This window comes from Panicum hallii, chromosome 3, assembly GCF_002211085.1.
Source record: "Panicum hallii strain FIL2 chromosome 3, PHallii_v3.1, whole genome shotgun sequence".
Taxonomy (NCBI): Eukaryota; Viridiplantae; Streptophyta; class Magnoliopsida; order Poales; family Poaceae; genus Panicum; species Panicum hallii.
This window is the reverse complement of record NC_038044.1, coordinates 8,610,855-8,638,218: the sequence shown is the minus strand read 5'-3', so window position 1 is coordinate 8,638,218 and position 27,364 is coordinate 8,610,855. Positions and strand designations below refer to the sequence as shown.

Below are 27,364 nucleotides of genomic sequence, written 5' to 3'. Positions count from 1 at the left end.
GGTATATGCTGGTCTAAGTTTGGTTTGGTCCATACGGGCACGGGTTAGGATTCGGGGTTCGGGGTTTTTCTCGGCCGGGATCATTCGGTCCCTTCTTAATTGCAATACCTTGAGGACAGTTCTTTCCCACCGGTCGATTTTTTTAAAAAAAGGAAGAAAAAGATATGACTTTTAGTTTAACAGAAAAGAAGGAAAAAGGGCAGTGGAAAAGGAAGCCCACAGGCCACAGCTCCACAGGCCGGAGAAACGGAGGATCCTATGCGGACGCTGCTCCCCGCGCGGCCGTCCACCGCGATCCCAGGCTTTTCCCACCCCTCCGATGTCCCCACGAACAGGGACCGGGGCCACGGCCGCCCGGCACGCGTGGGGCCCACGGAAAGCACGATCGCCCGCTCCGGCGGGTTAAACGCCTCCAGCTCAGCGGCTGCGCGTGGGGCACACGCCGGGGGCATCATGGTAACTGCGCGCTGTTAATCAACGCTCCGCACCTCCACTTGAAGGCGAAAACCCACGCTCCCTCCACTCCTTGGGTTTTGTTTGGGCTTTAGCGCTCCCTCGCTCCTCCCTCTCGCGTGCGTAACGGCGCCTCCATCCCTGCGCTCGAGAGGCTTCGATCCGCGGCGGCGCTTCGGTGGTAAAATCCCCGCTGCTCCCCGCCTCCTCTGTTGGTTGCTGTTAGTGGATTCGCGGTGCGGGCTTGCGGTTTTCGTTTTTCCATTCGTCGCGTCTGTTGGGATCTCATTTCGTTTGGTTGCTGTTCATCTCTCTAGCGGGAGAGGGGAATGGTCCTCGATTTCGTATCAAGTTTTTTTTATAAGGATTTCGTATCAAGTTGTTTCCGCGGACGCCTGGACATTTTGGTGTGCCTCGATCATAGCGTTCAGCTCCGCTGATTCCGGCTGGCTTTCTCTCCTATGGTTGCCCCCCCCCCCCCCCCCCCCCCCCCGAAATTTTGCTGTCCTTGGAGGACAAATGGCGATGTTCGTCTTGAGCAACTCCGATCTGTTGAGTGTTTTTCGGGGTTCCCGGGATTCGATCCGTCTTCGGCTTCCATGACCCTTCCACGGATGCATCTGCGCCGTTCCGGATGCTCGGCCGTTTCACGCCGCGGCTGAAGGATACTGCACTGCTCTCATGTTCTGCTGCGCAGACTGTGGGAGTGCTAGCCTTGTTTAGATTGTTTTCGTATTGTGGGCATCACCAACCCGGTAGCAAACTCGTCTGCGTTCATTCCTTGGTTTCGCGGTGGAAATCTAGGCCAGCTCTACATTCATCTAAAACGCTGGCAGTAAAGCTCGTAGCCACCTGGGAACCAGGCAAGGGTGGAGCTTATCTGAATCTCTCAGAGGCATGGGCTGGGAATGGCATCAGTTTGTCCCATGTTTCCATGGATGATATACCTTAAAAAATGAACCGAGATAAGATTTTTTAGTTTTAAAATAATCATACTTCCCTATCTACATTTCTGTACCTGACAAGTTCATTTATTCATGGACTGGAAACCGAAAATTCAAGGCATTGCTTCAGTTATGCGTTGCTTTTAGTTATTTTGAGCGGCTGGAAACTGATCACTTTTATTGACTGATTTCGGAAGGAAACTGATCGCATAGAGATAGTGACCATCATCTCTTGCTTCCATGTATCCATCTATGTGTGAGCCGTGCCTTGTTTTGTGGATCCCTGGTGCTTAGTAGTTTTTAATTGAGTGGTCTCATTTGTTAGATGGGTAGACATTGACAAGAACGTTTTTGGTTGCATGTTTAAGACCTCTTGCTTGAACTCTCAAGTTTGATCAATGTGGGGTGCTACTTTGTGTTGTCCATTCTTATTGTCTGTGCTCCGGTTCTGTTCCTAGTTCATTTAATCGAGTTCCCTGGCCTACCTAATAGGAATAGATCTGTAGTTGCTGCGTCTTTTGCAGTTGGACCTGTTATAACCATGTTCTAGCCATTTCATCTTGTAAATAATTGGTTGTTACAAGGTCTGATCAACTTCATCGTCGTCACTTTTCTAAATTTGCAATATAGGTGTATTTACCAATTTGACTTGAGAAGCCAGCTCATGAAAACAGAAATTTCATTTGTCACTGATGCTATCTTGTGTGTGTGTGTGTGTGTTTAATAATTGATGCTATCTTGTGTTGATATTTGTAATCTAAAATGTATGTTTTCCCTAAAATTAGAATACACACACATGTCCTGTCCTTTTCAGATGTCTTCTTGAAGTAGTATGTTGCCTTTTAGAAGAAAAAGGTCATTGTCATTCATTCCATATATGTTACTATTTGATAGCAGTTTGTTGCTTGTCCTGAGCTTCATGACAGTGATGCTGATAAGATCATAATGAAATGATTCCTTGCCTCTTCTTGGTACCTGCCTCCAGCCATTTTTCTGGTCCCTGGCATTTTGCATCTGAATTCTAGTCCTGCTCCTTGCCATCCCTATTTCTAGGATTAGGCTGTGCTTTTCTCAGATGAATTATTAATAATTACCATGTTTTATAGAGCAGGCAAGACCTACTCTGTTGGCTAGAGCATCGCATATATTAATTTTCCTTATTCACGTAAATTTAGTTACTATTGGGAACTGAAATTCATACCATAACTTGTTATGTCAGCAGTTTATGCATTTCTGCACTTTCATTATTTTACTAATTATTTTCTCCTTTCTTTCATGGGTTACACTATTATGAATGTTGGAAAGAGTTATTCATCTTATATGTCCTATAGATTTGCACACGAGATCCTGTTTATCCCATGCTTGCTGTTTTCCTAACAAGGCTAGTCATGTTCCATGTATCATGCTCTCCCTTTTAACTACTCACTGCTGTTCATTTTGAATCTCAATTAGATCCAGACATCTTAAAGGAGATTTTGATATATTTTGGTGAAGATGAAGAGAACGCGAAGGGCGCAGTCAGGAAAATCCCACTCATGGTGGTGGGATAGCCATATTAGTCCACAAAACTCTAAGTGGCTCTCTGAGAATGTAGAAGGTAAGGACTATGATCTTTTATGCTCACTAAACAACTGACTTGTTATTCTTTACTATACAATGTGATTCATAGCGACTCAGTCATTTTGATTTTAATACTTATGATTCACTCTAACTAGGCATGCCAGGTTGTTTTCTGAATATAAGTGTTCTTTTAAATTAACAGAAATGGAGAAGCAAGTGAAAGAGATGCTGGAGCTTATTGGAGGAGGAGAATTCTCTGCAGAAAAGGCTAAGGCGTTTTACCAGCAGCGACCTTTGCTTGTCACTCATGTGAAGAACTTCCATCGCATGTATCGTGCTATTTCTGTGCGGTATGACAATGTGATTGGAGAACTGCGCAAAAGTATCCCACCATCCCTGCAATCACATGGCTCTTTTGGTGTCTCTGAATCAGATTCTGAGACACAGTCTTCCTCATCTCCAGAATCTGACATGCAAGAAAATATGCCACAGCAGAAGCAAAAACCTGGACCAGATTACCTTGATGTTTCCGTTGGCTCTGGTGTTAGCTCTGATGTATCGAAGAAGGGGAGTGAAGGTTCTTCTTCATCTTCAGATTCTAATTCAGAGCTTGACGAGGCAAAAGAGGAAAATGGAAGTATCCTTTATGCCCTGAGCCAAAAAATCATTGAGCTAGAAGATGAGCTTCACGAAGCTAGGGGAAAGCTCAATGCTTTAGAGGAAAATCATGCACATTGCCAGGATTATTATGTTACCAACTCAAAAGTCGCTGAACATGAGGAAAAACTAAAGACTCCAGATATGGAATCCAACAACATGCAGAAAGACCTCGAAGAAAGGGATTCTGCTTTAGAGAGCCCGACAGAAATCGACAGTGGAAATGAAGCATTCGAAGCTGTGCTGTTGGAGCACAAACATGAGATCGAAGTGCTGAAGGGAGCAATGGCCTCAGCTGCTAAGCAGTTTGAGGTTGAATTGGCACATCGTGACCTTGAAATTGATAAGTGCAAGCATGAGCTTGAAGTAGTCTCAGAGAAGTATTTCCATGATAAGTCTACTCTTGAGGATGAGCATAGAAGGCTCCAGGGAGTCATCAAGAATATGGAAGGTGACCTAGCAAAATTGTCAGAGGAGAAATTGCAGCTCGAGTCTCGGATTGAAGAACTTGAGCAGGCAGCTCACAGCTTAGAACATTCAGCTTCCGAGATAGTGAAGCTGCATGAAGTAACAAGGAATACACAAGCAGAATTAGAAAAGGTTACAGAGGAGAAAGAATTCCTCAAGGAACGTGCTAACGAATTTGAGCAGCTTTGTAGGGCCCTCAAGATTTCAGGTACAGAGGTTGCAATGCTACCAGAAACCATCAAGAACCTGGAAGCCCAGCTAGAGAAAGCCTTGGAAGAGAACTCAATACTTCAAGACCGGATCAAGGAGCTGGAGCAGGTTATGTATGATTCTTTGGAGAAACATTCACATGAGCAGTCCTGTCTTAGTTCTGATCTTTTGAAGTTATCTGAAGCGAAAGCTTCTCTTGAAGACAAATTGTCCTCTGTAGCAGCAGAGCTTATGCAAGTTTATGCTGACAAGGAAGAAGAATCTCTCAATAATGAGAAGCAAATTTCTGTGCTGAATCATGATATTGCTGATCTCAGGAGCAAGCTTGAATTGTTGTCATCTGAGAAAGCCACAGTTGATGATAGGTTGGCCAATCTGCTAGTTGATATTACAACTCGTGATGAAAAGATGAAGCAGATGGACGACCACCTGAATCAGCTTCAGTTTGAGCATGCCAAGCTGATGGCAGAGTCTGGCTCTGCCCGCAAGTCCTTGTCAGAGGTGCGTGTGCGGGTTTCTGAGCTGGAGGAAGAGGTCGAGAAACAGAAGCTTGTGATATCCGAGAGCGCAGAGGGAAAGCGAGAGGCCATCAGGCAGCTGTGCTTCTCCATTGAACACTACCGCAGCGGGTATCAGCAGCTGCGGCAGCTGCTGCAAGGCCACAGGAGGCCATTGGTGATGGCAACCTGATAAATGAACAATATCAGTTTGTCAATGAAATGCACACTCGCATGTCTTTGGTCCTGTTCTGTATGTAGCTTTATTCTTTCACAACTTCTGCCGTGCAGCTTCAATTATTAAGGATCATGTGGTGTGTGCGTGAAATGTAATGGGGTGGGCTAATCTTGCCGTTCCTTTGCACTCCTTGGAGTTTTGTTCTTGTTGTCAGCTATTGAATATTATGAACGTTATGCTATGCGTGATTTTTGATCTTTTCTAAGCTATTCAGTATTCTGCATGTTACGCTAGGCATCATCTCTGAACTTTTTCAGCTATTCAGTTACTAACATTTTTTTTTCAGCAACTGAATCCGTGACATGTGAACTCTGTTTTCCAGTCTTATGTGTCTGGCAGAAGCATCGGTTTGACTCTTCTGAGTTCTATTTCTTCAAAAAAAAAACTCTTCTGAGTTCTGACTAGGGAGGAGTCGGTTCGTATCCTAAGCTCTGAATTCAGACAGATGCTCAGATGCTGAAGTTGACTTTGTACAAACCAGGCCTAACTTTTTTGAAAGTCTCGTGTTTCTGATGTACTAACTGATATACTGTAAGACTCATGTTTTCTGAAATGACTTGGAGATTAGCTGAAGTTGCTAGCATGGATGACCGACACGTATGGACAGCAGGTCCTGCCATCTAAAGCATAGAACATTAGTGATGGTGATTAGATGGAGCTAAGCTTTTTCCTTGGTGATGCCGATGGAGAAATGCAAAAGCTTTTCTGCCACATGAAACTTGTTTGCAGGAAACAGTTTGGTGGTCTGTCAGCATGTATCCCGTTGTCACAGTACTGTGAGGCTCCATTTCAAGAACACACTAATTGCTTGTATAAGCTATTTAATTAGGTTTGGTACCAACTCATGCCAAGACTGAAGAAAACTAGACCTTGATGTAGACCATTGCCTAGGTAGGTCGGGATAATAGGCTTATTAGACATCCTTGGACATGGCAACTGTTCCTTGACTTGAAATGAAGAGAACTGGCGCATCAATTTGGATTTGCTTCTAATTGTGATGTATCAACTGTTACTCTACAGAATCTAAGTGTGATGGATCAACTGGTACTCAGCATAATTCATTTGGTTTCGGTCATAACAATTCGTTGCAATAAAAAATGGCGTAAATTCGACTCAAAATGGAGCGAATCTGGATTGAAAGCCAGATACAACTCATAGGTTACCAAAGAAATTAAGTTTCTTGTTGTATGAAAAGGGAAAGGAAAAGATATATGAGGGAATGGGAATCAGCTTCGAAGTCATCATAAACTAATATTTCTGAGTTTCTATGCTTTCAGCACATGGAAGACGGCCTTTTCCAAGCTGGCCAGGGCATCAAGAGGTGAATTGCTCACATGTCAAAAGAGGACCAAAAGCAAGGGCTCATGAGATCACAACCATATTCATTCACACTACCAAACCTCTCCCTTTCCTGGCAGGCCAGCCAAACCCCGCTTTCTTGAATGAAAAGGATCTTCACCAAGCAGCACAAGTAGGGGTAAAGCAAGGAACATTGTTACCAAAATTATTGATCCTTTGCATCTTGCAAAGGTTGCCATCATGCTAATAATGAGTGTACTAATGATCCAACAGAGAAAATAGTGAAATAGTACACTGCTCTTTGATCAATGCTCTATGCAGCAGTTATGCTCTCCATGCAGTTGCAGTAAAAAAAAAACCTTGAGCGTTTACCTCATTTTCACTGGCCTGTCGATAATCAGTTTACCACAAGGCACATGATCTGCTCCGGTAGTATAAACCAAAGAAGCATAAAACAAAGGGCAGCATTGGATCCATGGCCAAATTAAGGCCCATAACTCACATGGAAACTAGGCCAATAAGATAAATTAACTAGTGACACTAACACACTACAGGCTATTAAGCACCACGTCAGCCGTCGGATCATGCTGGTATCGCCGATCCAACGGTCGAGGTTTGGTTTCACTGTGCTCACGGCGGGGCACATGGTCAACTGATCCACATGGTCTGTTGAGTTGTTCTAGTTGGCTGTTCCCTGCCGTACTTTCTTTGCTCTCCCATGGAAATGAGGCCGAGAGGAAGACCACCCAGTGAGGCTACCTGCCCAACCTTTTGTTGGCTTGTGTTCCTCTCTTATGAGACCCAACTTTCAAGCAACCACTTTGGTCAAACCTCCCCATAATACTCTATGGTTACATTAATCATGTCCGATCATGTCCAAGGAGCACAGTCACATCCATCCGGTCTGTGAGTGTGGAAAAACAGTGTTTGCACGTTTGAGTGAAGGCGTGGTATCTGGTATATCCACCGGATTTTCAATTGGATGAACATGTGATGAAAAAAGGTTCGTTCAATTTGAGTTCCTGTTTTACTGGAAACCAAGACCACAGTGGGTGCTTGCCATTCAAATTTTCTGCTCGACAGGAAGTAGAGTTACATATATTTTTTTTAACCTAGTTTTTACCCCCACCTCCCCCCCCCCCAAAAAAAACAATATAGGCTCCAACTTCCAAATGGTAAATGCTTTTAGAAGGGCGATCATGGTTTTATGTGGGAGTGATGAAGATGTGAAAGTAATGGAGTTTGTGGTACATATCGACTTAGTGCGGGGTCTACGCGATAAGATATATTCATGAAGTGTTTGGCAGTCAAGCATAAAGAACAATCTTCAAGACAATAGATGCGAAGAGTTTTTGTTGCTGACAGAGATCAAGATAAGGTTGAAGAAGGATTTAGGAAAAATTTGAAGATTAGTCTTTCTAGATTTCTTTCTTAGTCTCTTATTGTTGTATTAATTCCTCAGTTTCAGGGTATAGAGTCTAAAACCTCTTCTAACGCTTGGTCGTAGATATTCACTTGTAAATATTCAAGGTCAGGATTTTCCTTTGTCTAAAAAATGGTAAATGTCTTCGAGACTCGAGCCGGAATTCCACTTCCCTCTCTCTTGTCTTTCTCTTCTTGTTAGGCCAATCTCAGTATTGAATGTCATCGCACAGACTGAAAATTTGATAACTGTGTCGGAGAAGTGTGGCGATGATAAGACTCCTCTCGCATTCCACGAAACTCCCTCTGCTCTCTCCTTATAAATAGCTCTGCCATGTTAGCAAATTTACTGATGTGGCATGACATTTAATGCTCATGATACTCCTATAATATTTCCATTGAGACTGATCTTACTTGTAACCAATATTAATAACGGTGTCATCCTACTTCCAGATGCTTCATCGCCACTAAATTTGTCGCTATCCTTTGCAAACTTATTATCGTTAGTAGTGTGTCGGTGCATGACGATATATACGGTACCATATTACTACAACACAAAATACACGTGATAGTAGGTGAGTAGGATTTTAGGCATAAAGAAATTTTATCGCATCTTGATAATGACCCTATTGAAGAGTCTAAATTTCTAATAGATAATAATAGAAAGACTAAGACATATTATTTTCTACAATTGGCAATCGGTATAAATAAATTTAGCTTTCCACTTGGTAATATGTATTAAAAAAGGAACTATATAAGCTCATATCAGCATAAAAAATAAACCGGTATTTATTCATCCTTTGAAGATTTATCACGTCACCTTCGTGCCATTTAGCATATAGGACAAACCTAAACATCCCACGAGACCGTGATGAAAGAAACCCATACACTTCAATAAAAGATATTATGTACAAGGTCGACATATGGTTACATAAATTACAAGAGTTATATAAGTCATCAAGAAAATAACAATGAGTTCAAAATAACTGTGTATGTGTATAGTTCTTTACTTATCTATCCGACGAAGGCTATAAAGTATCGTTTCACTTGAAGGCAGTGGCTACTCATGTAAAGAGGCAAGTTGCATTCCACCGGCAGAAAATACATGGCTACTGGCTAGACAAACAAAACAGGTTGCACTATGCGATATGAAAAAGACGTTTTTTACGTGAAAAAAAAAGATCAATAGCATTTTAATGACGCGACAATTCAAGTGGTATTTCCTCGTGTGACTCGTACTGTTTTTAACCTCACTCGGTTAATGTTTGTTTCGTTCGATAAAGTCCACGCTGCACATAGGATTTGCAATTATAGGAAAGAAAAGTAGGCTGGTCCCATATAAAAAAAAACTTTCGGAAAATAGCAAAGTAGAATTACTGCAGAGTCAATACCCTCTCATATCGCAATGCCCTTCTAATCACCTCTCTCACCGACGGCGACCGACCAGCCATATAAGAAAGAGAAGCGAAGCGAGCCATCCCTCCTCGTCTCCCTCCCTCCCCGTCCCTGATTCGCGAGACCAGCGCGGGGCACGAGCGCCACCGCCCTGATCCCGCCCGGCTCCTACGCAGATCTCCCCGCCATTGCCACCGCCCTGCCCAGATTCGCGCCCTCCTCGCCCAGATCCGACTGCGGTTCTGATTTCCCTAGCCGACACAGGAGCGGTAGGTCTGACCGGGCGCGACCCGTTTCTTGGCGCTTGCTGGTGTGGCTTGCTGATCAAAACGGGGGTATTTCTCGGCTGCAGGTGCTCCGGGCGGCGTGATTCCGGCGGTTTGATTGGAAAGTTCTGATCTTCCGGGGGCGTTCCTTCGTCTGCTTGTCGGTGGTGGTGCGTTTGGAGGTCGGCGGAGATGGGCGTCGGCGGGGAGAAGTTCCAGCTGGGGACGGTGGGGGCCCTGAGCCTCTCGGTGGTGTCCTCCGTCTCCATTGTCATCTGCAACAAGGCGCTCATGAGCTCCCTGGGCTTCAACTTCGGTGTGAGATCTGACTGTTTACTGCCTCTCAGTTTGTTGATTTGTTACATGTATGCTCGCGCTGGATGCTTCGTGATTCGCGTAGATCTGCTTGCTCCATACGGATTATAGTTCTGGTGCATGAGATGCGCGCGCAAAGTTCAAAACTTCAGATAATGTTGAAGTGGTTAGCTTCAGTGATAACCTGGATAGAGGACTAGGAGTGCAATTTATCTTTGTCCAGTGTCCAGACTTTGAGCTATCGTCGGTTGATGCCATTTGATCGTGAATGGCAAACACGTGGGATATTGGAGCTAACTTGCTTTCATTTGAAGCTTTGATGGCTGCGGATGGTCTGGGTTAGGTTTACTTGTCTGTAGTTGGTGAGTGAGGTTGGGCGTCATGTCCTGGTTGCTTTTTGCTTAGGTTGCTTGAAACAAGGGAGAGTATCCTTGTTTGCTCTAGTGCTTCATTTGAATTGCATTATGAGTGCATGCACCCATGCACCATATGAAGAACTTGTTAACTTCGAGTTTTGTTTTATTAATTAAAACGTTGGTTCATTTTTTACTGATAATTTGACCCAGGCCTTTATTGCCTTGACTCAAATTGCAAATTTTGTATCACAAAATGCAATAAGATGTTAGTACATTTTATTAGATAACAATACTGGAGCATGCAATACTGATTTGAATGACTTCTAATTTTGGTGAAATTTGTGATTGTGTGTTGCAGCCACTACCTTGACGAGCTGGCATCTGCTGGTTACATTCTGCTCCCTTCATGTAGCGTTATGGATGAAATTCTTCGAGCATAAGCCTTTCGATTCAAGAACTGTCATGGGTTTTGGAGTACTTAATGGAATCTCCATTGGACTCCTCAACTTGAGTCTTGGCTTCAACTCTGTTGGGTTCTACCAGGTACATAGCTATCTTCTCAATGCAGTTCTTGTACCAGTCAGAACTTCCTAGTTATTTCACTCCAGTCCTGCAATTGTTACTTGTCTGGTACTGCAGTAGTAATAATTATTTTCAAGAGGTGGCAGTACAACAATGATACATGTGTACAGGTCAAAAAAATATCAACTCATTGTCGTGTACCATCCACTCTCCTTGTGTTAGAAACACTTTTTAGATTACATTCACTAGAGTTGCGGCATTTTGTGCAAAGATTTATTGCAGTTGAATAATTGGTGTCCCCCTTCCTTCGATAATAATCAATCCACCTAACTGATGCTGAAACATCCTTTATGTCTAGATGACTAAGCTGGCGATCATCCCGTGCACTGTCATTTTAGAGACACTTTTCTTCAGGAAGAAGTTCAGGTTTGTGTTTGATGCATTTTGTGCGTCTTTTCCACAATACTTGATCTAACATGTTTCTGACTCTACACTGCAGCCGGAGTATCCAGATGTCCCTTTCTGTGCTCCTTCTTGGTGTTGGTGTTGCCACGGTCACTGATCTGCAACTAAATGCTGTGGGATCTATACTGTCCCTGCTGGCAATTATCACGACTTGCATTGCTCAAATTGTATCCTTTCAGCAGCAGCTCCTATTTCTTTTCCACAAAATGAAGTTTAAAGTTTTAATACTGTTTTTTACTTTAGTAGGATGTACACACAGGCAGTTACATTTTCATGTGATTAGCTTGGTGGTATACTACAAGGCAACAAATCTAGCTTGTATTCACATCAGTACAAGAGATAGAATCTGCCATCATTTTACACTGGTCCTTCTAAAAGCCAGAAGGCTGTTATGACTGCATGACTATCTTTCACTTTGCCAGTTGAACAGAAGTACTTGTCAATGCACTTGTATTTTATCCTGACATGCAGTGCCTTTTGTCTTGTTGTAGAATTCTATTGCATTTGAGTTTCTCTTTTTGTTATGTGTTCACGTAATCCTTAACGGGTCATCAGATGACAAATACTATTCAGAAGAAGTTCAAGGTTTCGTCAACCCAACTACTCTACCAGTCTTGCCCTTACCAATCGCTGACCTTGTTTCTTATTGGCCCCTTCCTTGATGGCTTTTTGACTAACCAAAATGTCTTTGCTTTTAATTACACATCTCAAGTTGTGGTAAGTAGTGAAACATATTTGGCAGACATATTCCAACAGTGATCCGTCATATTCTAACTTCTCTTATTTCATATGCAGTTTTTCATCGTGTTGTCATGCTTGATATCTGTCTCAGTGAACTTCAGCACTTTTCTCGTAATCGGAAAGACATCTCCTGTTACTTACCAAGTCCTGGGCCATCTGAAAACATGCCTTGTTCTTACCTTCGGTTATGTTTTGCTTCACGATCCATTTAGCTGGAGAAACATACTTGGAATCCTAATTGCAGTAGTTGGCATGGTCTTATATTCATACTTCTGCACAGTGGAGACCCAGCAAAAAAATGCCGAAGTCTCCCCACAACAGGTACCTTTCTCGTGTGCTGGAGAAATTTCAGTGTCTGCCTTTAACTTCTGCTGCCCTTCAGAACTTGACACTCTACCTCACTTGTCAATGAGTGGCAAATCCTGAAAGGCGCATAAACTTAGCAGTAAATACTGAGTTTTCATTGTTTGGTGGGACAGGTTTTTCGCTTTCATTTTTTTTTACATCTTTAATACAACTGATATGGAACAGACCAAAGTTGTACTCATTTTGAGTTGCAAAAGTGGGATAATTGATCTTTTAAGTAACTTCAACATGTATTGACTCCATGCCCAGAATCATTTGTTTGTCTCTTGTTGGTAATCACTACCTGTGTTTCCTTCATTGCAGGTGAAAGAAAGCGAGGCAGCCCCTTTGATCTCAGACTCTTTGAGCAAAGTTGAAAATGGGGGTGGTGTTGCTGACGATGAGCCTCTGAAGGTACCCATGTGGAGCTCAAAGTATTCGCGGGAGTGAAGAATTCTTCCTCTTGACAATGGCATCATACAGGATTCAATTTAGTAGGCAGATAGTAGGGTTGGAAGCCAACCCAGGTGTAATGAATGTTTCAGTTACATTTTTGGGCTTCTTAGCGTCGCTATCTATAGCGGTAAATGGATCTGTTTCCCAGGAGGATCTTACCTTCAGAACTCGCAGATCTACCATGAAACTAGACAGCAGATATTGTATGATTGTATCTGGATATGCTCCAAATCTCTTTCTCACTGTAACTTCCGAAGGGGACATGCCAATATCCAAAGATAGACTTCATTCTTTTTGTACCAAAGATCCAGATAACCAGAGTTGTGCAAAATTTGAAGTATCTATAGGTTCTAGTTTGTGCTGTTAGTTCATATTCACTTCGGACCCTGTTATGCTTGTGTTGTATATTTGAAGTCAATTAAGAAAACGGCCATTTAAGGTTATATTTAAAACTTTCGTTGCTGAGCTGCACTTTGACTGATTATCATTTCTTGATGATCCATTGTACTCCGTCCATAAATGTTAGCATTTCTAGAGATTTAGAGTTTTTAGGACACTTTAAAGTTGATGGGTATAGATACATATACCACTGTTAAAAGTCGTGGATCATTGCTATCATTACCTGTTCGGTTTGCATTACTTGTTGCCTTTAATTAAGCTTCTCCATTCCCCGAGCTTATATAAGAGGGAGGGAAGGAGGTAAATGACCCAGAAGTGTTTATATATATGGACAAATCAAAACCACTAGAGGTGCTTATATTCGTGGACGGAGAAGGGAGTAGCATACTACTGATGCAATACTTTAATGGAGCTTGCAAAGATCTAGTCTTCACGGTGTCAAGCAATTACACGTTTGGTCCAGCTATTTCTACAATTTTCACTGCAGACACTACAAACCCCACAAAAACCAAAAGAATTGTTCACTCCCAAATTCTCACTTTGCAATGGGATAGTAAACACCAAAAACTCCAGTCTGGTTGAAATGCCATCACACCAACGATCCTACGTTTCATATTTCTCCACTTTAGTTGTATTAAACTGAGTTCATTTCGGAGCATGCACAAGAATAATCGACTGGATCTTCAGATGTCTGCAGTCTGTAGTATTACAAGCTACACATCCATGAAAACTGGCTGTTGAGCATCTCTTGTTGGTGTTCTGATCAGTGCAGAAATTAGTGGACAACATGACATCCCATTGTTGATAGGTCACTCGACCTTTGCAACTCCTCCCTCTGGTAGGCTACTATCTGCAACTGCTTCTCGCACAAACCTGCAAAGCAGAGTGTCAACATGTTTTCACCAAGTTTTTCTGCCCGACAGTATTGCTGATTAGCAAAGATCCTTGCACCTACAACCCAGTGGCGGAACGTGGAGCCAAACAAGGATCTTACCAGAATAACCTTTTTTTTAGCATCAGAGTCACTAATTATTCATCCTAGAATCCCATAAACAAATTAAATATGGCAGAACTGTACCTTGTTAACTTTTCTTGAGATGACTGTAGGACATAGATTGCAAGGATGAAGGACAGAACAAGCCCTGCACGTTTGAGTGACAAAAGTAATTAGGATCCAGAAAATTTAACCCTTTGCTATATGCATATATCAGAAGAAATGATATCAGAAATTGTTTGGTCAGTTGTCCATAGGATACGGTAAGCTCCATAGCTGCGCAAAAGCTATCTGAATTAGCCAATGAACTCACCAGATCCAAATAACACATAAAACCCTCCAGCAACATCTATCTCTGATTGCTCCTCCCTGGATAAACATATGAATTCAAGTGTTAACTGCTTTCCTCAAAGTTGGCAAAGGCTACTCCAGAAGGTTACATTTATAAACATACAGAAATAGGGCAGGTAAAATTCATACCATGTATATCTGACAAGAACATATTTTGGCCAATTCTGTGGATCCCAGAAATTCTTCTTTATGTCAGGATGAATTTCCACGTCTGCCATGAACGAAATGGTCAGTGGGTAGGGTACTAGATTGACCATGTAAGCCAAAAATGCATCACAATTCTTTGCTTCAAATGAAATTTTCGCTTGCACAGGACAAAGAGAGAACAAGATTTGGTAAAAGAGATTATGCATTTCATTATCATGTTTGCAACCCTTGGAAGTTGACATGTCTATAGCACATTGGAGCTCAAATATGCCCAGTAGACATCGTATCAGACCCAGCATTTGCTAAGGCAGGCCAATCAATATTGGTGAATTGACACAGAGGCTGCTTGATTAGTGCACACAAATGGTTCAACACAGTAAAAGAACTTTACGCTAACTTTACACGAAAGCCCTCATCACTGACTAGCATTTAGTTGGCAGATCTAGAACCTAGACATAACTTTAGGGGACAAAAACTTTAAAAAAGTGAGTATAAATGGCATTCACGAAAATGAAACATAACAAGTAAAGACAATACATTACGTACAGTGGTGAGGCATGTCCACAACTTTAGCTGTTACACCAAGTAGATCATTTCCAGAGTACTTCTGTAAAATCCAGAACAATATGCTATTAAACCCGGGAAGTCAAACGGACCACAAGGATTGTGTAAACAAAAGTCCAGCAATGAGTGTACTCCTCACCAAATGGAAATCGATCAGTGGAACTTCAGAGGTTTTGCGATTTATAACATAAAGCCAAGGAACATGGAACTTTTCTTGTCCAATTTGAAATGTTCTGCATAGTTATATCAGGTAAGACAAACACATTTATGCAAAGATGGGCTCATTACAAAAGCATAACAAGTGATGCAACCCTACCATTTTCAGTTATTATTATTTCTTGATTAAATTCAGTCCATTTGGAGCGAAGTGTCAAGTTCCATTGCAAATACAGAGGAATCACAAACATATTTCTTATGGGCTTTTGCACAGAATCTTCTGAAGGTTTTCTAACGCATATTTATATATTCCAATTCCTCTCAATTACATTCATTCCAGGATCTGAATTTTACGCAAACACATCAATAATGAAGAAGAAAGACCTAACCGCACTAGTGATTATTTACCCACAGCACACCTCAAATCATGCTACAACTCACATTTTTTCCATTCAAACGAACAAGATAAAGACTTGAGTTCGACATTTCTTATCAAGCAACCAAGCTCTTCTGCAAAATCTAACAATTTTTACATCTTGTAGTTTTAGAAACCAGTCAACTTGGCAACAACAAAATAATAACTACGAACAATTCACACAAACACACTAAATATCGCATGAAGCTTATGCATAATTCAACTAATGTAGTCTCAGACATGTTGAATACTGCAGTACTTGAGGGAGATGGTACTCACATCTTGTACGCATCAGCACCAGTAAACCCAGTCGGCTTTGGGATCGGCATCAGCACCTGCACAAGAAACCTCAACCAAATCACTAAGCCTCCCCAAAAGAAGAAAGCGTGGAGATGGAACCTTCGAGCCTTCCATGAAAGCCTCACCTCCCGGTTGACCGCGAAGGCCGGGCAGTGGCGGCCCACCACGTCGAACCACACCGATCTCGACTGCAAAACAAACAAAACAACCGCACAGATCAGACACACACGAAGCGGAATGACTGCAGGATCCCTGCTCTTAAGTGAGGGTTGAGGTTGATTGGATTACGCCGTGGTACTGGCCGGAACGGAGCATCGGGACGATGTCTCCGGGGCGGTAGGCGGCGGCGAGGGGCGGGAGGGACGAGCAGACGAGAAGGAGGAGGGCGGGGAGGAGTCCGCGCGGGTTGGGGGCGGTGCTCCGGCGAGCGGCCATAGTGGTGGCCCGGTGGTCGCCGGAGTTGGGAGCGGGCAGCCGAGACGGACACGAATGGAGATGGGTTGGCGTCAGATCTGGTGGACACTTCTTGGGCTTCGAAAGTCGTGGCCCTGTCAGTTTGGGCCTCCAAATTTTCAGCCCAATTAATTTTCATGGGTAACTGCGAACTTTTTTTTGAGTAAAAAAGGGCTTCAGAGTTCAGACACAGTCACACAGAGTACGGATGTTTTTTTTTCAAGGGAGTTTAAGCATTTCCAAACTAAAAGACAAAGGTACCAAAAAATAAAAATACTTTACTTTAGGACTAAGGAGAAAGTCATTCATACCTTGACTTTGTGGTGATTAACGTTTCTCACACCTATTCACGTTATGTACGTGGCTTAGGGCTTCTCCAGTGGCCTTTTGAAAGCGACTCATGAGCTGAGCCTGGAGTAACCGGTGTACGGAGGGGAGAGAGAGAGAGAGAGAGAATTGGACTCTCTGTTTTGAGTCGACTCTTGATGAATAAAAAATTCATTTGGAAGAGCTCCGTATGCAGTTGCCCCCTCCAGTAGAATTTTTTTAGTCGGAAAAGGAAGCCCACGCAGGTTAAAGGGAGTGGGTGAGGAGGGATCCATGGGATTGTTTATTTTTAAGTGAAGATTCGACTCAGAAAATCTGGTTACGTGGTCCGTGAACCGATTCATCCACTGCTGACCTACCAAGGATCAACAAAGGCACAAGGAAGCAGAAAGAAAATTTTCCTTTTTTACTGATCGAGGATCGAGGGATGAGTGTGGGAAACCTTATTTGTACTGAAATAAACTTTCTTTATCCAAAAGTTTATAGATAGTTTTTTTCTTTTAGGCAAAATAATGAAGAGAGAAAATGCCTTATGTTGCTCAAGAAAAGGAAATTATACTATACTTACCCATATTTTTTTTTCTTCTGGGAGCCATGTTTGCATGCGAATTTCTTTAAGAGATAATTTTGAATTCTTAACCCTCATAATTGTTCGAGACTTCAACCTCTGGGCTATGGCTTATTTGGTATAACATGTATTTTCATATTCTGATAGAACTAACATATAAGGAAAATGTACATTCTCATATCCCAAAGTTTAACAACAATATGCAAGGTGCGGTGACGTCATACATAGCAATTAGCACGAGACTTTTGCGTGCACTCGAGAACGTGTAGAGGGATGCTGAAGTAAAGTATATGCTGCAGAGCATATTCTATATTTTATGTTGAACTTTTACGTTTGCAAAGGCAAATGATTTGGCATATTTGACGTTGATGACCTGACGTTACATGTGTGCTCGTAAGTTTGTCGGCGTATGGCTGACCCAAGGACAGTGACTGGTCAGCCTGCTTTGTCCACCATGCGCTGGTGTAGTGGATGCAAAAGGAATTCTGTTGCAAACTTGCAATGCAAGTGTTTCAGCTGTCTGCAACAATAATCAGTCGTGAGTATTGGAGACAAATCTCATCAAGTCCTAGTATAAGGGTGCTTCAAACCGTTTATGATTTGTGTGTTTTTAAGAACAGATAACAATTATGAGCTAAACAATAACTAGGACCTATCATAATTTGTCAGCAAGATTGCCAGTGTCAAGGCAAACGTTTGATTTATCAAATCTACTCAGAACATCATAACAGTTTGATTTGAGTTATCAATTCTGTGAACATCATAATAGTTTAAAAAAACATATGTTCAATATTCCAGAACGATGGATGTTAAGATAATATGTATAAATTGAATAAAATAATTATAGGAGAGCACCAATTTTTGCACAAGATATTTTGCCAAGAAATCAGCATTTTCTATGAATATATAGGATAAAACAAAAGGTACCGAACATTATCCAAAAGAAAATACCCAAGGACTATCGAGAAAATTCTTTTATATCACAATTCACAACTTGTGGCGAGAAACTTTCACATCAATTCCTCTATACCTACCAACAGCAAAAAAATAAAACTCTCCTTTCATCTTACATTTTACAGCCAGAAAAAAATATAAAATACATAGGAAATCCGGAAAACTCTTCTAAAAATAAAACCCCTCTACTACTATCCCTCTCTTCCTCTCTTCTTTCCCCTTCCAATGGAGTCCTGCAGCTTCCGCCCCGCCACAGCGCCTTCCCCTTTCCCCTCGGCGCCTTCCTCCTCGTCTTCATCCCCGCGCGCCCCGTGCCCTCATCTCCGGTTTCCTGTGAGCGCCTCCCTCCTCCGCTCGTATTACCCTAATTTCTCGTTTTCCTTATCCTCATGTTTGGGGAACAATTTCGTGCAGAGACCAAGAAACGGGAGACAGATTCGGGTGCGGAGGAGGGCGTCCGGATTTGATGCCTTCCCGCCCCTCCCCGGCAAGGTTTTTGTTGATGAGGTGCGTTCTGTAGTTTTTTTTTTCTTTTGCCAATTTTGATTTCATGGATAAAGATTGCATTTTCGTGCTTTGTGTTATTTTGATTTTAAGAAACGCGTCCTGCCATAGACGCAACAAATGTGGGCAATCAGCTACATCAGTGCAGTTGCTGTTGAGTTAGCTCCTTGCGAGTTCTAAAGTAGATTTTTTCGCTTCTAGTTTGAAAATCAATACCATCGAGTTATTCCTCTGCTAATCTTTTATGCGCTTAGCTCTGATTGTTCGCAACGCCTTTAGATTAGATCGTTCCTTTCGTTTCAGTGCATTAGCTACCGAATTCCATGTAAAAAAGCCAACTGATGGGATGTATAAGTGCTGGCTCCTTCAGTTGAATGCTTTCCAGTATATGTGGTTCATGTTGAGTTTCATCTCAAGCCTAGCCCAACTTGCTTGGGACAAGAAGGCTTTGCTATTGTTGTATGTGCTTGGTGTCTGAGCGAGCTAGTACAAATAGCTATGGAGGTGCATTCATGTATTTTTCTCACAGTAATCAAACTGTTTCTGTAAATTTCCAGCATTCCAAACATGTCCTTATTTTATATAAGTTTGTGCTGGAGCAGTTACTTTAGGACTGACTGATTGTGTCACCTGTTAGCTTCTCATGTTAATGGGCACTGGCCAGTTAGGCTTATTCTTGAGCTCCTTTTTAGTTATACTGCGTGGATATTCTCTACAGCTCTGGATTAGTAACGTGCTATAAAATTGAGACCACATCAAGCTACATTCAATATTGATCCATCAAAATACTTTTAGGAATTACATTTTTCACTTTGTCAATTACAGGTTAAAAAATTATGTTTTTTTTTGTTTTATTAGGCAATTGGAGCTGAATATGGGGAGGGCTTTGAAACATTTCGGATGGATGGACCACTCAAGGTCGATGTGGTAAGTGTATATCATCGTAAGTTGGTTTGTCATATGTTTTTAGTGCCCAATTAGATTTCTGTAGTATGTGTTTTTGTTATTTAAAATTCTTCTTGTTTCAGGATTATCTGAATGAAAAATTGCAAGAATGCTTCCTTCAAAGGATAAGGCATGCCATGAAGCCAGATGAGGCGTTTGGTCTAATTTTTTCGTGGGATAATGTTATTGTAAGTTTTCTTTTGGTGTTACTGTAATCCATTTTGTTTTCTAAATGGCATCTTAGAATTTTTTGGCTACAACTGTGGACTGAAAAATAGTGCAAACAAAGTTTAGTTTACACTGGACATATTTCAACTTTTATTTGGTTGGATGCACCTCTTGGCGCTGTTTGCATTTTTCATTTGTGCATGCATGCTTGTATCTATAGCTTACAATATGTCATTGTTATATGCGTTATTGTGTCATTGATTGACATGTGACGTCCATCTCTATTCTCTTAGGCTGATACAGACTCGCTAAAGTTGGATGCTTGGAGACAGCTTGCTTTGGAGGAAGGTATATTTATAAACAAATTCGTGTGTTTATGTAGGATACCACTGCTATATCTGTGACTATCTGTTTCTTGTTTCCTATTCATATGGATTTATATTCATTCTCCCTTTCCATATACTCAATACTGGTATCCGTAGAGCACTAGAGCTATGTTACCTAGATAGCCAGATACGGATATGGATACACGATGCTCCGATACGCCAACTTTTTTTTTCAAAAACACTGATACGGGGATACATAAAAGGTTTACTCTCTTTTGGACTGAAATGTTGCGAGGGAAGGAAGGGATGTTGTATGAACAACACAGGCTCGTTGTTCGTATTTTATGATTTATTTATAGGTTTCCAGTTGTAACATCTAGTTTTGATGCTAATTCCTATGTTATAGGACCAGTTTATGGACAAAGTATTGGGTATGCAGTCAACTTCTTTGTGCAATTAAAAAATTGATCGCATTGTCATGCGGAGGTAGTTCTTTTTAGTGGGATTTTTGTTATGAGCTGCAAATCTATGTTATTCTACAAAGAGTCAGTGTGAACCTGTACTTCACATTTCGGCTTTCCTACAATGTTGATCCAAGAAGAACACTTGAGTTCGGATTTAGGTTTGTTTCATGAAGCTATATTTTGAAGTCTAATAGCACCATCTTCCGTTTTGGGCATTTACCTTAGCTTACTTAATTCCAGTGCGGGCTTACTGCTACTGGACCTGAAAGGCAAAAACTGTCTTACAAACTTCTAATGAAGTCATTGAATTGATGTTTATCTCAATGTTCAGGGATGCTAACTTGATATATTGCTAATGTTCTTTGTTTTGTGCAGGGAAGGATATCCCAAGTGCCACTCATGTCCGAAAGAGTATTCTTCATGGTGCTGCTGACCATGTTCTTAGAAAGGTGTGAGTTTTTTGCATGTGTCCATATGATATATCCATTGAACTTGTCACCATTTCTGCATCATCAATTGATGTATCATTTTGGAACTCGAGTTCACCACTTAATTGTCTCAACAGAAAACAAAGGGAAAAATATAAAGAAAATGCACATCATCACTTGGTATCTCCCCATTTCATTTTGTTCGGAACTCACTGGTTTATACTTATGCCTGTCCAGGTTTTGTATTGGGCAAAAGAAGAAGATAAAACGGAAAAACTGAAGGCACGCCTTATAGAGTTATACTACGAAAACCTGTTCAAAGTAAGTTATTCACTGTTTTGTGCAAACAGTGTTTCTTAATTACAATATTACTATCTTTAACAAATTGTTCATTCCGTTCAGCTGGATACACCCGTAAAAGGGTTGAGAGAATGGTTGGATGCCGTTCAGACAGCAGGGATACCTTGTGCTGTTGCATCATCCCTTGACAGGAGATGCATGATCGAAGCTTTGGATCGGATGGCGCTAAGCAAATACTTCAAGGTTATTTGATCCACCATTTGAGCTTTTTGTAAAGTTCACTGAAACACTGTTGCCTGAAAAGTGTGCTTCTTAGCAATGTGATTTGATTCACTTGGGCTGTTGAATGCAGGCAATTGTGACTGACGAAGATGATATGGAGTCGATAGCAAATAGGTTTCTATCAGCTGCTATGAAGGCATGCTCCTTCTCCACTATTACTAGTGGTTTTATAGTGTTTTATGAATATACTATAGTCACATGTTTGCTGTTCTTTTTTCCCCTTCTCCACAGTTGGATCGTAAACCCTCGAAGTGTGTGGTGTTTGAGGATGACCCTAGAGGTGTCACTGCTGCTCACAACTGTACCATGATGGCAGTCGCACTGATTGGTGCTCATCCAGCGTATGTAGCTGTCCTTTGAAACTTGTGATTCCACCATTCCTCTCGGATCTTAACTGGGTACTAATTCTGCTTACTTGTAGGTATGAGCTGGTACAGGCCGACCTTGCGATCGCAAAGTACAGCGAGCTCTCGGTGATCAACCTCAGGAGGCTGTTTGCGAACAAGGGGATAAGCTTCATGGACCTACAGAAACAGATAATCGAGAAGGCACCTCCCAGGAGGAGGCTGACAGTAGACACCATCTTCTGATTTATTGTTCCTCCTCTGGCTCCTGCCTGTTATTGTTCCGTGCCAGGGCCAGCCACAGTCGGTTTGTTCCGTGCTGTTGTATATAAAGATAGCGCTGATGTAGGTTGTCTGCCCTGTAATCCTTGGCCTGAATGTGGTAGTTGTATCGAGGTAATATGCATGAGGAGAACTGCTGCAACAATGATGATGTTGTTGCAAGCTGACACTGTCCAATTTATTCGTTACCTTTATCTTTTTACAGAATGAAAAATGGACGTGGCGAAAGGATATGCACCACTTTGCACGCATTCTGTTGATAACTATGATGCTGCTGGCGGGTAAAAATTGAAGGGGAGGGTTGTAGAGACGTCATAATCCTAGTTCGCTCTAGCATCTAAGGCAATACAGTATTATTGTTCACACTGATGGTTAATTCAGGAGAAAAAATAGTGGAGGCAATCCATCGATCTGTACACAGCCACACGGATATCTGCCGAGAGAATCTCATTTCAGGCATACTTATGCTGCCCACCAGCTCTGTACCTTTGGTCTGCAAAATGTGCAGCGAACAAAATAAATTTCCCCCATAACCACCTCTGCTTCTGTCGTCACAGCGTGGTACGTTTTTGAACAGTAAACTTTGAATTACATGGACTGACTAGCTGAATAGTAAGCGAAGGAATCCACACTAGATAGAAAGAGGTGGACTCGCTTCGGTATTTTTCTTCTTTCTCATGAGAAACTAAATTTATTTTGGTAATGTTTAAAGATGATACAGGGCAAATGCTCAAGTTACTAACATGAGCTATTCAACATGGTCTTGTGGATTGGCCGCACGGTGGAGAAGTCGCAAGAAGAGATCAGACAGTATGCGCTGGGTCTTCAGACGGCATACACTACCAAGACCACGAACGCGACCGCTGGCGCTGTGAGGGGCCAATTGTCACCGGTGCCTAAGGCCAATGTCCCTGCAAGAAGCACCGGCACCGGCACCGGCACCGGCAGCTTGAGGACCGTTGTTCTGCTGGAGGCGGACGTCAATGTTCTCCGTGCCGTTGAGGTTCCTGACCTCGCTCGAAGATGGTATTCCCCAGCGCGCCAACGGACAGCTTTATGTTCTAGTAAATCCATGCGATGCGGGCATGCACAACAGAAAGGCAAGCAGTCACGCATTTGTTCAGAAATGATGCTGAACAAAATGCGCCCATTCTCCATCTCGCTTTACGAAAGTTGAATCATTATTGAAAGATAAAACCCCTTACATGCCACTGTACTTTGGTAAGAAAAAATATGACGAGTAACAGCGTAACACATGTCTGATACCGTGATACGTTACCTTAAACTGATTCTCGTTAACATAGTGGACACCGCCGTCGCCGCCAGCAGGAGGCCCGTCTGCCATCTGCTGCGAACAGATACTGATCTAGTGATCTCATCTCCCCCTATTTGGCTGCAGGTCAATTGTCCATTTTCCCAGGGGGAAATACTGGTGTGTCTATATATAGCCTGCACTGCACCTAGCTAAGCCAATTGGCAGTTCATCTTTCGCATCTGATAATTGAGTTGGCAAGACAGTGATGTATCAATAAACTGAGCCACCATACAAGTACGCTTGGTTCATTTTTTTATTCTGGAGCTAATCATGTTGATATATCGGCAATGTCTTTAATAGTATCCAATCGCAATCAAGAAGCCGAGCTCATTGGGAAGATCAACTCCAAGTAGCAGTGCAGATATACTAGGTTAGGGAGACTTGCCCAATTAGCATAGTTCTTACATATGTCCTCTCATGCCAAGTTCTTGACTTTGACTGAGTATTGATGGTAATTTTTTTCGCCAATTGGGCTCAAACAATTTTTGGCTGCACGTAGAACAGCAACTGAAAAAAAAATATGTCATTGCCGTATCAGGCCAACAATAAACAATCAGGACTTGACCTGCATGAATTTGCATTGTATTTTGTACAAAAACAAACCATAAACAGTGGAATTCGCTAATTTTTCAGTTATTCAAGTCAAGTTTTTGCATAATTTGATTTTTAAGGGTGCAAGCAGGATGTGCAAGAGCCGTGAATTCGTGATGACTTGAGAAAGCAAATAATGTCCACTAGCAGCGACGAACATGGATGCACATGTTCATTGGGTTCAGAGCGTCCGCCCCTTGTGCCTGTCGGCCCAATCCCTCGCTCGGTTCACCCTGTGCGGCTGTGCCCCTAGACCTGGCCCCTGGGTGAGCTTATCAGTTGTCTACCCGAAATGAGAAGCCGCCGAAAGAAAACATGCTACCGAAGGGCGGCGCCAATCGTCGGAGACATCCAACGGCCCAAGGTGAACGAGGGCAGCTCAATATCTTTACTAATCATGTTCAAAGTTGATATATTTTCATGCCAGTTCAATGTCTTTACTAGTATCCAATCGCACTCAAGGAGCCCAGCTCATTGTGAAGATTAACTCCAAGTAGCAGTTCGGATATACTAGGTTAGGGAGACCTGCCCGAATAGCATACTTCTTATATATGTCCTCTCATCCCAATTGGGATCAAGCAATTTTGGTTCACATCTAGAGATGACCTATTCCAGGCAGTAGGTATAGAACATCAACTGAAATTATATCATGGCCGTGGAGAGGGCCAGCAAGAATCAATCGGGTCTTGACTCGCATGAATTTGCGTTGTGTTTTGTACAAAAACAAAACATAAACAGGGGCATTTGCTAAGTTTCAGTTATTCAAGTGAAGTTTTCGCATAATTTTATTTGCAGAAGAAAAGTTTTGTGGCAATTGGAATGCAGACAATTTCCAGTTTTTTAGAGCTGGTCTACTCAGCTATTCCATAGATTGTGTGAACCGGTGACTGAATTGTACACCATGCTAGTTTGAACGCGGAAAAAAAATTCAGGATTCAAACAAATCCCACATTCGCATCGCCATTGCCCAATCAGGAATATCGGTGAAAGCAGCCAAGTCACATGATTCGTAACAACCCTGACATAATGACGGCATACATCATGAGTCGTAGTGCCATGATTCAGAGGTGCCTAGTGCGAATGTACCTGCAAGGAACAAGGAGAGGAATGCCATCCAGAATCTCATGAGTCGTAATGTACGCCGAGGGGAAGATGTCACCCACAGCAGCCATTGCACCCCGGTTAGTGCAGTCGCGAAAGCTAACGTGTTAAAAGTCAAGTATAGGTATTGTCTCCTCCATTCTGCTTCACCCTTCCTGACATGTGCAACTTGAGGACTTGGAGCCCAAGCAACAAGAGGAGCACCGAACCCCCGTTTTCGTCCTCGGCCACAGCCAGTCCGGCGTGTTGAGCATCGCCTGGAACGCCATGTTCACAAAGAGCGTGGCCACCATCATCAGCCACCCTCGCTTCTTGTCCAGGTACTCCCTGTCAGCATAATCTCCTGCTGCCGGGGGGTGCATGCTCGCTCTGGTTGTTCCTGGTTGGCAGCTGCAACCTCAAGTCCCACCTGTTCCATGTCATCTTGAGCCTGCGGCTGTTGCACGTTACCAGGTGCTGCTGCATTAGCGGGGGTTAGAGCTGCCTGCTGCGCTGCTTGTCCCACCTGTGCCATCTGTGAACATAAGCTGCTCTCCTCTATTTGGCTACAGGTAGCCTACAGGTCAATTAGCTCTTCTGTCCATTATCCGAGGGGCAAATACTGGTGTGTGTGTGTGTGTATATAGCCTGCTCTGCACCTAGCTGAGCCAATTGGCAGTTCCGTCTTTCGCATCTGATAACTGAGTTGGCAAGACAGTGATGTATCAATAAACTGAGCCACCACCCCTAAACAAGTACGCTTTGATTTTTTACTCTGCAGCTAATCACGTTGATATATCCGCATGTCAGTCCTCATAGAACTAACAGAGATCGCTAGGAGTAGATCGATGGGTACATTGCATTAACTTGAATAAGCGATGATGATTTCCATCTGGGTAGCTCATGACATTTCCTTTTTTTTTGATGGGGCACGCACATTTGTGTTGGCTATTCACGTTCTGTACTTTCGAATACAGCTAACAAGGCCTCAAAAATTAAATCCTGATTAGTGCCATGCCATTTCCCTTATCAAGATGGCAATGTCAAAATGCGTCTAAATCCTGTCCAGACCACGTACTGAGGTGGCGGCCTAATATAATTCTGTCTGCAACACATAATACAGTTCAGGCCGTGCTTCCCACTCCGATCGATTCCAGCTTTCTTACAATTATTTTCCGCAGCAAAACAGTTGCAGGCTTCGTTGCTTTCTCTTCGTTTCCGAGCACTTTGAGAGAGAGCACATCTAAAAGGTATAAAACTTGTTTGCTAGCAAATGTAATATGCATGGGAGATGCAAACCGTCTAAAAGGTGTTTGAAAAGGATTATATTTTTCGACGGTTGTTCATGCTCTGGCTTAATTGTGTAAATACTCGATGTTAGTCATGTAAATACATCTTCCATGTAGCATTCGTCACATTTCTTTTTTTTTTCACGATAAACAGTACATACTCCTTTGCCTAGGAGATACTAGTGTCAAGACCTGAACTTACAATAGCAATCTACTAGGTTGCCTTCCCCGATGCATGATTCAATATTTTCTAGCAACTGATTTAACATCCAGTGAACCCTGACTAGACATTTTAGATATGCTAATTTAACATTTTATAAGGATCATAATAGCCATTCATCTACTATAGCATATGTTTCAAACATTTTTTTTTATAAAATAAGCTTCCCGCTCAGGAGACCCCTGCTGGCCTGCTTAACATGATTTGGCCCCGTTGAAGCCCATCTTTCCCGCATCGGTGGTGGTGGATGCACTTACATAACTGTTTTTATAAAAATATCCAAACAACCATTTACCAGGGTAAAATTTTCAAAGGGTTTTTCTTGTGCACAGACCAATACAGGTGTATACTATTTACAGGTGAATATTTTTCACTAATCTTCCAACACAGGGCCTAATACTATACTGCCTTGGTTCCATCGGTTTTTATAAGATACAGCTCTGGAAAGTTTTTCACCCTACTCTAGAAAATGCTGTTTGGATGTCCGATGAGGCCACTAAATTTACCTCTGTTTTGTGTCAACCCAACCGTAAGCAAAAAATTTGGTGCGGAGCTGACACAAAAAAATACGAGGGATACTGGGCTCTCC

At 42.3% G+C, this 27,364-nt stretch overlaps 4 protein-coding genes across 5 annotated transcripts; 3 read left to right on the top strand and 1 right to left on the bottom strand.

The window, feature by feature from the left end:
* The first annotated feature begins 530 nt into the window (after positions 1–530).
* Positions 531–5,232, top strand: LOC112888085 (protein NETWORKED 4B-like). Of its 2 annotated transcripts, XM_025954435.1 has the most exons (3): positions 531–634; positions 2,850–2,994; positions 3,160–5,232. In XM_025954435.1, exons 2-3 carry the CDS (start codon positions 2,892–2,894, stop codon positions 4,980–4,982), a joined length of 1,926 nt encoding a protein of 641 aa, XP_025810220.1. In that variant the 5' UTR covers positions 531–634; positions 2,850–2,891; the 3' UTR covers positions 4,983–5,232. The 2 variants fall into 2 exon arrangements, with proteins under 2 accessions (XP_025810220.1, XP_025810221.1); XM_025954436.1 differs by lacking the exon at positions 531–634 and having other exon boundaries at positions 1,024–2,994.
* A 3,960-nt stretch (positions 5,233–9,192) lies between these two features.
* Positions 9,193–13,061, top strand: LOC112887534 (UDP-xylose transporter 3-like). The gene is made up of 8 exons (XM_025953722.1): positions 9,193–9,412; positions 9,496–9,725; positions 10,439–10,623; positions 10,961–11,028; positions 11,102–11,234; positions 11,623–11,784; positions 11,863–12,129; positions 12,478–13,061. Exons 2-8 carry the CDS (start codon positions 9,602–9,604, stop codon positions 12,601–12,603), a joined length of 1,065 nt encoding a protein of 354 aa, XP_025809507.1. The 5' UTR covers positions 9,193–9,412; positions 9,496–9,601; the 3' UTR covers positions 12,604–13,061.
* A 321-nt stretch (positions 13,062–13,382) lies between these two features.
* LOC112885945 lies at positions 13,383–16,433 on the bottom strand. Its single transcript, XM_025951660.1, has 9 exons — positions 16,224–16,433; positions 16,061–16,123; positions 15,915–15,970; positions 15,204–15,297; positions 15,047–15,107; positions 14,483–14,564; positions 14,316–14,371; positions 14,087–14,150; positions 13,383–13,881 (listed from the first exon to the last, which is right to left on the bottom strand). Exons 1-9 carry the CDS (start codon positions 16,368–16,370, stop codon positions 13,818–13,820), a joined length of 687 nt encoding a protein of 228 aa, XP_025807445.1. The 5' UTR covers positions 16,371–16,433; the 3' UTR covers positions 13,383–13,817.
* Positions 16,434–18,409: 1,976 nt separating this feature from the next.
* Positions 18,410–22,525, top strand: LOC112888067 (5-amino-6-(5-phospho-D-ribitylamino)uracil phosphatase, chloroplastic). Its single transcript, XM_025954411.1, has 11 exons — positions 18,410–18,570; positions 18,652–18,744; positions 19,600–19,668; positions 19,770–19,874; positions 20,148–20,202; positions 21,020–21,093; positions 21,310–21,393; positions 21,475–21,615; positions 21,725–21,790; positions 21,886–21,995; positions 22,076–22,525. Exons 1-11 carry the CDS (start codon positions 18,463–18,465, stop codon positions 22,242–22,244), a joined length of 1,074 nt encoding a protein of 357 aa, XP_025810196.1. The 5' UTR covers positions 18,410–18,462; the 3' UTR covers positions 22,245–22,525.
* The last annotated feature ends 4,839 nt before the right edge of the window (positions 22,526–27,364 follow it).

Excerpts from the sequence above, each read along its gene's own strand:
- LOC112887534 (XM_025953722.1), top strand. The coding sequence starts at position 9,602 with ATGGGCGTCGGCGGGGAGAAGTTCCAGCTGGGGACGGTGGGGGCCCTG. Across the intron at positions 11,029-11,101 it reads TTCTTCAGGAAGAAGTTCAG|CCGGAGTATCCAGATGTCCC; the intron begins GTTTGTGTTTGA and ends TCTACACTGCAG. Across the intron at positions 12,130-12,477 it reads CCGAAGTCTCCCCACAACAG|GTGAAAGAAAGCGAGGCAGC; the intron begins GTACCTTTCTCG and ends CCTTCATTGCAG.
- LOC112885945 (XM_025951660.1), bottom strand. The coding sequence starts at position 16,370 with ATGGCCGCTCGCCGGAGCACCGCCCCCAACCCGCGCGGACTCCTCCCC. Across the intron at positions 15,298-15,914 it reads GGTGCTGATGCGTACAAGAT|AACATTTCAAATTGGACAAG; the intron begins GTGAGTACCATC and ends ATAACTATGCAG. Across the intron at positions 14,565-15,046 it reads TGTGGACATGCCTCACCACT|ACGTGGAAATTCATCCTGAC; the intron begins GTACGTAATGTA and ends CGTTCATGGCAG.
- LOC112888085 (XM_025954435.1), top strand. The coding sequence starts at position 2,892 with ATGAAGAGAACGCGAAGGGCGCAGTCAGGAAAATCCCACTCATGGTGG. Across the intron at positions 2,995-3,159 it reads GCTCTCTGAGAATGTAGAAG|AAATGGAGAAGCAAGTGAAA; the intron begins GTAAGGACTATG and ends TTAAATTAACAG.
- LOC112888067 (XM_025954411.1), top strand. The coding sequence starts at position 18,463 with ATGGAGTCCTGCAGCTTCCGCCCCGCCACAGCGCCTTCCCCTTTCCCC. Across the intron at positions 19,875-20,147 it reads TTTCGTGGGATAATGTTATT|GCTGATACAGACTCGCTAAA; the intron begins GTAAGTTTTCTT and ends CTATTCTCTTAG. Across the intron at positions 21,791-21,885 it reads TTCTATCAGCTGCTATGAAG|TTGGATCGTAAACCCTCGAA; the intron begins GCATGCTCCTTC and ends CCTTCTCCACAG.